Source organism: Siniperca chuatsi, linkage group LG7 (genome assembly GCF_020085105.1).
Source record: "Siniperca chuatsi isolate FFG_IHB_CAS linkage group LG7, ASM2008510v1, whole genome shotgun sequence".
NCBI lineage: Eukaryota > Metazoa > Chordata > Actinopteri > Centrarchiformes > Sinipercidae > Siniperca > Siniperca chuatsi.
In genome coordinates, this window is record NC_058048.1 from 14331235 (window position 1) to 14341302 (window position 10068).

A 10068-nucleotide genomic window follows, 5' to 3' on the forward strand; every position below is an offset into this window, starting at 1 on the left:
TCTGTCTATTCTGTGATTGTATCTGACTTTATTCCTCTGCTTCCCTGCTGTGCAGTGGTGTGTTTGCTGTATAAATTGTGCAGTGTCACTGAGGATGAGGTTACTGCTAGAGAATCAAAGCAATAGCTCTATTATTGTCAAAGTAAACCCCCTGACTTCACATCGCCCCACACCGTCTCCTTCTCCCTCTCATTTGCTGTGTCTCAAACAACATTTTGTGATTAACTTTTCCACTGTTTTGTTCCCCAACTATACTGTGTATCACACATAGGAATCCAGCAGAACCTCCACATTGTTCTGATCATGGACTGCTCCAACTCTAACTTCACCATCAACTGTGAGAGCAACCCAGCTTTCTACCGCAAGTGCTCTGTCCAGTGGATGGAAGGATGGTCTGAAAGCAGCATGAAGAAGGTTAGTGGAGGAGGAGGAGGACATCAAGTACAGCGACAAGATCAAAAACAGATATTAAATCAGCAATTGCTGGTAAAGTTCACGGTATTTAAGATAAATAAATCTGGCTAAAAGTGTTGAGTATAGCGATTTACATATGCCTGGAAAGATTGAAAAGACAGACTTGTGTAACCCAGACTTTGATAATATTTCTGGCAAGCTAACAGTTGCTCTGCTGTAGCCCCGTACATATTTGTATGCTTTATCAGTATCCAGTGGCTCCAGAGCCAATATTGATCACTTAAGAAGTAAATGTGCTTACCTGTGTTACCTGAAATTGAAAATTGAAAACATGACACATTATTTTTAAAGGGGCAATATGAAAGATTTGGCCCGAATTTTAGTTTAAAACATTCAAAAATTAGTTAACCTTATCAACAGAATGTGGAGAAGTAACAGTTATGATGTCATGTCAAAGACATCTATGTATTGTGTTGCAGAGATATCAACTGAAATTAGCATAACTTGCTAGCCCCGGCCTGTCCTGTGTTGTAATACCACTTGTGCCTCGAGAGGCGATATTCCGATAGTATAGCTGAGGTAGTTCCAGATGGTAGATGTGTGCAAGCGGTGAGTTCGCTATGTTACACAAGCTCTCTTAGCTTTTTTTAAGTCTAATAAATAAACAAAATAAACTCGCAAAATGTCAATAAAGGAAATATTCTTATACCTATTTTCCTTATCAAACATAAAAATACAACCGTACACATTCTGAATTTACCTTTCTCTCTTTCAATGAACTATTACATCAGAAAACACACTTAATTCAAACTCCGACAGAAACAAAATAAAACTCACCAAGCTGCACGGCTAACTGAGCCAACTAGCTAATGGTAGTTAGCAGCAGTTATGACCTGATACGTGATATGCTACCCCCTATTGATTTGGAGTATGAATTTGACAGTTGTCTCAATTCTTACATATTGCCCCTTTAAAAAGCAGGTGAGAGAAGAAAGTTTTTAATGCAGGCATCAATGCTTTCTATCTAAATTTCACATCTTGTGTGTGTAAACCTGTACCTTGTCAGATTCCTGAGCTGCTGCTGGCAAAGACAGAAGGGGGAGGGGAGGAGAATGGAAGAGAAAAGGCCACAAAGGGGAAAAGCTCAGGTAGGAACACATGTACTCATAGCAAAAGTCTAGAATTATTTAGAAAATTACCCATATTTTTGTAGTTCATTCCTGTAATTTCCCTAATTCTAATTGTACTGCTCTTCTGTGGATGTAGTTTGCAGACATTTAATCTCACTGTCTTCCAGTTATCCCAATTGCAATCTTAGTATTGTAACTTAAAAAAAGCACATTTCAATCAGTGTATAAAGTATATAATTTATTAATGTATATAATGGAAAAAGTTTCTACCAATGAACGAAAGGTATGCTAACCATACATTTTGCACCTTAGAAATATAACTCTTTTGTATTTTTCATTATCTGATTTGGAAGTAAGTCGGAGGATTAATAACATTATTTCTTATTGTTATTATGCTGTGTTTGGCTGTGTTTTATGTTATGAAATTGACTTCCTAAATTTAAACCAGTTTGTGCTCACAAGCTACTTCATCCTCTGTTCCTAGCAGGGTCTGCTCAGGGAGACCTGTGCCGTTTGTTCCTGATGGTCCATGAGTCATGTAGAGAACATGGTGCAACACCCAGCCAGTACATGGCCTTTCTGCATGTTTACACTGCATTATATAGCCGGAAGCAGAGCCAGCTCACAACGAGACAACAGCATCTGCAGGTACAATATCAGCTATAGTACAAGGTCCATATACAAAAAGAACTAAGATGCATGGAAAAGTACTTGCACCAGGTGTTTGATTGTTTTCCACAACTTAATTTAGTAGGCAGCCAAAGACAAAAAAGTAGCCAGGTTTTTTAAATTTATGTTTGATGAGTTTTTGTGTACCTCAAAATATAAAAGTAAAAGTATGTTGTTTGCTAACCTGGTTAAGAATAACAGATATTGTATGTATGAGGTAAGTAGAAGTAAAAGATAACAGTCGTTAGTACTTAGTGTAGTGTATTGACAAAACCCCATATATTGGCAAACGATAGCAGGAGCATATGTATTTCAAACAGATTTTACCTGAATGTTGAGCACTGATGAACCCTGATTTCTATGTACAACAGTCTGTCTTGATTTATTAATTACTGAACGTTTCTAATCGCAAATGCAGTGTTTATAAGTGGGCACACTGAAATTGGTATAGAGTTTTCTAGGATTTTTTTGGCTCATATGTCATATAGTCATATTACATGTCTCTCACATCTTATGATTGACTACTTGTGTCTGCAGGCAGGAGTGTCTAAACTAAACGAAGCTAAGGCATTGGTCGATGAGTTGAAGAGGCGGGCTGCAGAGCAGAGTGCACTGCTGAAGACTAAACAACAGGAGGCAGATTCTGCCCTGCAGGAAATCACCACCTCCATGCAGGTGTGTGTGTGATTGTGTATGCATGTATGTTTGTGACTGTGTGTATGTCAGTGTATGCAACTTTGACACTCAGTGGCAGGCAGGACAGAAGTCCTGCAGGGTTTCATGTCTCCTCGAAGTTGCATCTATCCTCCTCAACTCTCACTGTGGCCCTCCATCCTGCTAGCCCTGTTCTCTCAGTTTCTTTTCTTATATTTGCCTCTCTCCCATTCAGTCCTCCTCTCCTCATCTGCATTGCATTATACAAGCAACTTTTTCTGGATTTCCCATCTCTGTGTCTCCCCTGCTGTGAAGACACTATTTATTTAGTTTGTGTGTATATGCGCATTTGTTTGTTCTGTGACTTCTCATCCAGTGTTTTCTATCTCCTGATATCCATGCTTCCTTTTCTCCTGCTGGCGCTGTCTGGAGGATGGATGTATGGATGGATAGATGTATGGAGATGTATGAAGGAAGCTCAACTCTGTTCATTAGTTATGAAATCCTTCTGTCTTTCACTCTGTGGGGGGTCTGCTTTTTGAGTGAGATGGAGGGACAGAGGGATAGAGAAGAAACAGAAACAAGGAACAAGAGTAGGAAAAACTGTCAGCGGAGTCAGTTTGCAGAGTGATAATTAACGACTACACTCGTCCCTTTTGGGCTGTAGCAGCCATGTCTCCTGGCGAGAAGGAGACAGCAGGGAGGGAAAAAAGGAGGAAGACTGGGACAAAGAGATGAAGAGTTGAAACAAGCTAGGTGGATAGGGGCTTGGGGAAGATGGCAACATTCAGAGGAGGAAGGAAAATTAGATTTTGAGAGGAAATAAGAGAAATATGTGATATATAGGAAGGGGTCAAGGCTTGACAAGGGGAGAATTGGAGGGATGGGGAAACAGTCAATGAAGAGATTAGCTTTGGATGAGGGTGAGATGTGATAAGATGGATAGATTCTAGGGATATAGAGGTGAGAGAGAGGAAGTGTTGGAAAATGATGCTCCCAAACATTCATCCTCTCTCTCTTTTCATCCTCGATGACTGTGTCTTACTCTGACGGTTCCTAAACCAAATCTTTCATCTTCACTCAGAGGATGACTGGGGCTGTATTTCTGATACATCTCAGAATCGAAGTATTGAAAAAGTAACTTGTTTACATTTCAAATGGTTGTTTAGATATATTTAGGTTGCAATATCTCCAGGTCAAGTGTCAAGTTTTCTTGGTGAATAGCAAGTTGAAGGGAGTATACTCTATATAATATTTTTCTGTTTCATAATTTGAAACATTTGAAGGCTGTATTTTCAATTCAACACAATGAACATCACATGATCTTTTTGGTTATCCAGAATGCCAGTGACCAGAAGACAGAAATGGAAAAGATAAAAGGGAAGATGGCTCAAGAATTGTCTAAGATTGAAGAGAGAAAGGCCAAAATAGATGATGAGCTGAAGGAAGTACAGGTAAGTTGTCTGACTGACTTGTGCAGTCAGTATGACATTATCTATCAGTTACACATACATGCAACTGCCATCATTTTCCATACTTGCCATCCCAGCTGTACTTATCCCTTCTTTACCTCTGTATCTCCTTCTTCTTATCATTGCTGCCCTCTAGCCTTTGGTAGATGAAGCAAAGCGTGCAGTTGGAAACATCAAGTCTGAAGCTCTGTCTGAGATTCGCTCCCTCCGCATGCCCCCTGATGTCATCAGAGACATCCTGGAGGGGGTACTGAGACTGATGGGCATCTTCGACACCTCGTGGGTTAGCATGAAGAGGTGAGAGGGGAAGAGATTGGAAGAATGTGTAAAAGGATACACAGAAGAAGGGTGAAAAAGAAGGATAGATAGATAGATAGATAGATAGATAGATAGATAGATAGATAGATAGATAGATAGATAGATAGATAGATAGATAGATAGATAGATAGATGAAGAGAAAGTTACCCCCGTTGGGAGTAATTAAACTGACGAGGATCTTCAACACCAAAAAGAGGTGTGAGGAGGTGATGGGGTGTTATGGGCTGGATGGGGACAGAGGAAGAAGAAGAGGAAAGGTTTGGCACAACTGGGAAAGGATGGAGAGAAGGAGAATTCTTTATACCTGGGTCAACATGGAGAAATGTGATAACTTTAGCACTGTCTGTGATAAAGATTTTTAAATTGGAAAAACACCCAAACCATCAATTTCCACTCAAGTTTTAGATGTATTCAAGACAGAATATTCTAATTTTTATTTAACATATTTTAAATAATAAATATGTCAAAATACATATTTGTGTGTGTATCGCATGTGCTCATGTATGTATGCTGCATTACTGTGTCTTTATCTTTCAATGTTGATTTAAATTAGCTTTTGGTACAAATCACTCATCTGACCGTGGGCACCTTTAGAGGGGATCAGACAGACAAAAAACATTCTGCCCTGCTAATGACTCGTACTAATTGGGTGACCTAACTCCACTCTGAGCATTGCAAGTTGAGTGAGTGAGTGTGGTTTGTGTGTGTGTGTGTGTGTGTGTGTGTGTGTGTGTGTGTGTGAGAGAGAGAGAAAGAGAGAAGAGGGCATTGCTGAGTATGAGTAACAAAGACAATAATTTGCAACACTTTGAGCTTAATTAGAGATGAAAAAACTTTAAGTCTCATAATTTAAGGCTTGAATTAACATTAACTTCCTAATTTTCTGGATAAAAAGTCACTTTATTCTGTCAATTCAATTCAAAGGGCACTCTCACACACAACATGTTTTCTGTGTGCCTCTTTTTCCCCCACCACTTTATTTGTCATCTCCTCATGTCCAACCCTCTCTCTCTTCCTTGTTTTTTTTTCTTTCCCATTTTTTCTGTAGCTTTCTGGCTAAGCGTGGTGTAAGGGAGGACATAGCTACATTTGAGGCCAGAAACATCACCCCTGAGATTCGCCAGAGTGTGGAAGAACTGCTCAACAGGAACAAGGCCTCCTTCGATCCCAAGGTCCGCTAGTCACAATAGCAGAATAAGAATTAGACGTATGGCTGGTGGATGTTATTAACCCCTTGTTGATTTTTTTTCTCTTGCTGAAGATGGTATTGTGGCTGTGACTGTGTTTTTTTCCACTTGTGATGCTGTTGTTTTTATGGTCAGAATGCAAAGCGTGCAAGTGCAGCAGCTGCTCCTCTGGCTGCCTGGGTCAAAGCCAACGTCCAATACTCCCACGTCCAAGAGAGGATACAGCCACTGGAGAGAGAGCAGGCCGGACTAGTAGAGTAGGAACACACACCAGTGCACAAACACCACTTTAGATAACACCTAAGAATGCTTTTGATTAATTTCTTCAACACAACACACACCAGGTCATAAGCAATATGCATAAAGAAATTGCAGTTGTTGGTCAAAAACCTCATATTTCCAACTTTGCTGATTTTCATAAAGATTCCAGGCTTGTCAGTGAGCTTGTGGTCAGCTCTTACTGTCTTACACACATAAACTATATATACATTTAATGATACACATTGACACATTCTTCATGATAAACATAGACACACATGAGATACCTTACTGTGTTTTGTGTGTGTGTGTGTGTGTGTGTGTGTGTGTGTGTGTGTGTGTGTGTGTGTGTGTGTGTGTCCAGAAATCTGAGGAAAACGGAGAGTAGGAAGAATAAGTTGGAGGACCAGCTCAACTCTGTTGGAGCCAAAGTCAACGATTTGAAAGAGAAGTATGCCTCCTTCCAAATTTTCATCTATTCTTCCAGCCTTTGATCCTTCCATTTCTACTGTATTTCACCTGTGGTTGTTACATTATCATACATTATCTTTGTAATGTTTTTGTAATAAACCATAATTCTTATTCTTCAACCTCACTGTAACCATCATTCCTTTATGACTAGCCCTGACCTCAAGTTGACAATACACAGAAAAAAAACAGCAGATGCAGTCACGTGGCCAGACCATAACTGGCAAAGCAAAATTTACTTTTAAGCTATGGTGATAAGCAGGTATGACCAGAAATAATTTCTGCTTCTGGAGCTAACATGGCTAGCAGGCTAACAATAGCATTCCACAAGAGAGAAATGATTCACTTTGTTATAGTTACCTTCCATTTCACTCACTGCCAGTCATGCAGCATCCCTCCTTCTCTGCTGCTTGTATTCGTCCACCATGTAGTTATATAAACAAGGATACAAACAATCAATAATGCCTGAAGGGCAGGTCTTTTCCACCCTCTTTTAAATTGGCTGGACATTGGCCAGTCTCACTATTTATCAGGTCATAGTTCAACAAAGGTGAACTTCACACTGTGTGTGAAAGTGTGTGGCCGAGCCCTTTTCCTCTCTCTGTTGCTCTTTCCTCCAACATCTTCAACCTTTGCTCTCTGCAACCGTCTGTCCTGCCATTTATCTTTTGATCCATCTCTGTTCATACAGTCAACTGTGTGCGTTGAACTGAAAGATTTTTACTTTCACCAACCATTCGTTTCCTCTCCCCTCTTCTCTCCTCTCCTTCCATACTCTCTTGGCGCCTCATCTCACTTCAACTCAACTCGCCTTGCCTCGCTTCTACTTTCAACGGCTTGGAAGCAGCTACAAATGGATTATACATCTGAGAAATTATGATATATTTAAAATCTATTTAATCTATCTTTGGGAAATTAAACAAATATCAGACTGTCAGTCTTAGAAATCTCCAGTGATCCCATATCAAACACATTTATCTCCTCGCTCTTTTCTCAGGTTCCAGTGTTATACTACAGAGGCAGCTAAGTTGGAGGCTGAGGTGACAAAAGCTCAGGACACAATCACTGCAGCCCAGCAGCTCATATCACAACTGGACGGAGAACACACGCGGTGGAACGCACAGGTAGTTTGATGTATGAGTGTGTTGTGTGTATTGGTGTGGGAGGTTATACACATTTACTAAGAAAGGGGCTCATTTACCATATAAGAGCAACAGGAGGTGTGTGTGTATGTGTGTGTGACAGGGGGATGTATCCTGCTGTCTTGAGTCCCTTCTGGCTGTTTTTACTCCTCTCTACAGCATCTGTCTGCACCTTAATTAAAACACTCAATCTCTTCCTGACATACACACTTGCACATACACCCTCACACCCACTGCCTCCCTCAAGGCCCGCACAAGAGCCAGTTTACTTTCTACTCACGTATTTCCATACACTCACACATACACGCACACACTTCATCCCTAACTCTTTTGCACACTATGCAGTAGCTGTGGTTCACTATATGTTAATGCCTCTAAGTTTTTTAAGTGTTTCAAGGGATGGGAGAACCACATAGAGAGAGGGGTACACAACTACAGAGTAAGTGGTGCAGAAATAGACACGTGTTTTGTGTTGGAAGTATAGAATGTGGTAGGATGTTTGACAGTATTAATACAGTAGACTAGAGATTACATTGTCCTGAAAACCTGCAGTCTCAGCAATGTGGGCATTCAGGGGTCATACAGCTTGACAATTAAGTCTGATGCATAGTTATCAGCCAAACATGCCAAACATGTGCGTGTGCATTTGTGATCCCCTCACATGCTCCTAGACTACCTCAAAGGAATCCTGATCAATTTAGAAAGTATAGCAGAAAATATGTGAAAATAAGTGTAGACATTTTTGGATTATTTGGTGCTCCAAGTTGGGTTTACGGTTTATCAGTTTGGAGGAGGGAAAGCTCATGCTATGCCCACATGGGCCAAGTTACTTACCTTTATCTTTTTTTCCCTCCATCTTTGTCTTCTTTCATTCCTACCTTTCTTTACATTCTTCCCTCTGATTCCTCCCATTCCCTGTGGTGCCCTTCCCTCTCTTGACTTTCTCTTTTCATACTTTTTTCACCCTAATCACCTACCTGTCTGTCAACCCCTACCCCTGTTCTGTCTTGTCTGTTTCTTTTCTCCCTGTGTCTCTCTGTCTATCAGATGTCTGAGATAAAGAATGAGTTGGACACGCTCCCTATGAGGGCTATGCTTGCTGCAGCCTTCATCACCTATCTGTCTGCTGCTCCTGAAGACCGTAGAAGACACTGTCTGGATACATGGATGGCTCAATCTGGACTACAGAGTAAATATACAACACACTAGCACCAGCATATGCCACCTCCTATACTAAACAGCCTGCACAAACACACTACTACCCACACACGTGGCACAATGTACTGTGTTGATACATATGGTACATATACAACACTTTAATCCTGAGCCAAAAAAGCGTCTTTATTTTCAATCATGTGAGTAACCTAACAAGAACTCTCATAATAAAACACAGATGCCAAGCATAATCACCTTAATTTTTCAGCTCTTCTATTCAGATAGTAATATCCCATCCACACAAATGAACCTGTAAAATGTGTGCAAAGTCTCTTTCAGCACTAATTGTTGTGTCATTAATAGCTCTGACCGTATAATTCTGCTTGGCAACCTCTTTCCCAAAGGGCTTCAGATGTGCATTTAAATCCTAAACAACTGAGTCGTCCACTATTGCTTCTAAATCCATATGTTCATTGAATGGCTTCTCCGCAAGCTGGTTGTCAAGATTACTTAGTGACCCCACTTAAAGTGTAATATAATGTGTTTAGACACTATTATTGAATTGGGACTTATTACCAAGTTACCAAATTACCAAGACTCTTTTGAGTAAACAAATATAAAGGCAACAGATAAGCATGTGCAGTTGTGTTGTGTGTGTTTGTACCAGAGTTTGACTTGCGGTCATTCCTGTGCTCGGAGAGTGAGCAGTTGATCTGGAAGAGTCAAGGGCTGCCATCTGATGACCTCTCCATGGAGAATGCACTTGTCATACTACAGGTTAGACATTCATTAGCTTGTCTATCAAATCTTACTAGTCTCTTTACTTTTGTTTTAATTCCCTTGATTACAAATCTGCTAATACGCAGAAGGATCTATATTATTGAAGCAATTTAATCACCAATTTCTATCTCTTCTTTCTCTACCCAGTTCTTTTAGTTTTTGTGAGGCTGAAGTTATTAAAGAATGTTTTTATATTAGCTTACAATCTTTGTCTTATGCGTTGAATGCACTTTTCAAAAAGACATCAAATTACAATATAACTACAGCATTTACTTGTAACAACCAGTCTCCATATTAATAGTCGTATTAAAAATTCTGCCCTTGTTGCCATTCATCTGTCCTCCATTTGTATTGTGTTTGTGTGTTGTTTTTACCATTGCTGCCTTCAGATCAATGCACTCAAGTTACGGGTAAGAAGTTG

At 40.1% G+C, this 10068-nt stretch overlaps 1 protein-coding gene across 7 annotated transcripts in view; it reads left to right on the top strand.

Moving 5' to 3' along the window:
* The window catches only part of LOC122879450 (cytoplasmic dynein 2 heavy chain 1), a 125591-nt gene that overhangs the window by 41184 nt on the left and 74339 nt on the right, over positions 1-10068 (top strand). For 4 of the 7 annotated variants that reach the window (XM_044203550.1, XM_044203552.1, XM_044203557.1 and 1 more), the window contains exons 57-69: positions 272-414; positions 1481-1562; positions 2029-2192; positions 2751-2888; positions 4208-4321; positions 4476-4636; positions 5706-5829; positions 5980-6101; positions 6467-6553; positions 7568-7694; positions 8760-8901; positions 9535-9644; positions 10037-10057. In XM_044203550.1, the coding sequence (XP_044059485.1) occupies positions 272-414; positions 1481-1562; positions 2029-2192; positions 2751-2888; positions 4208-4321; positions 4476-4636; positions 5706-5829; positions 5980-6101; positions 6467-6553; positions 7568-7694; positions 8760-8901; positions 9535-9644; positions 10037-10057 (1535 nt within the window). The remainder of the gene's footprint in view (positions 1-271; positions 415-1480; positions 1563-2028; positions 2193-2750; positions 2889-4207; positions 4322-4475; positions 4637-5705; positions 5830-5979; positions 6102-6466; positions 6554-7567; positions 7695-8759; positions 8902-9534; positions 9645-10036; positions 10058-10068) is intronic. The other 3 variants (XM_044203551.1, XM_044203553.1, XM_044203554.1) reach the window with 3 other exon arrangements.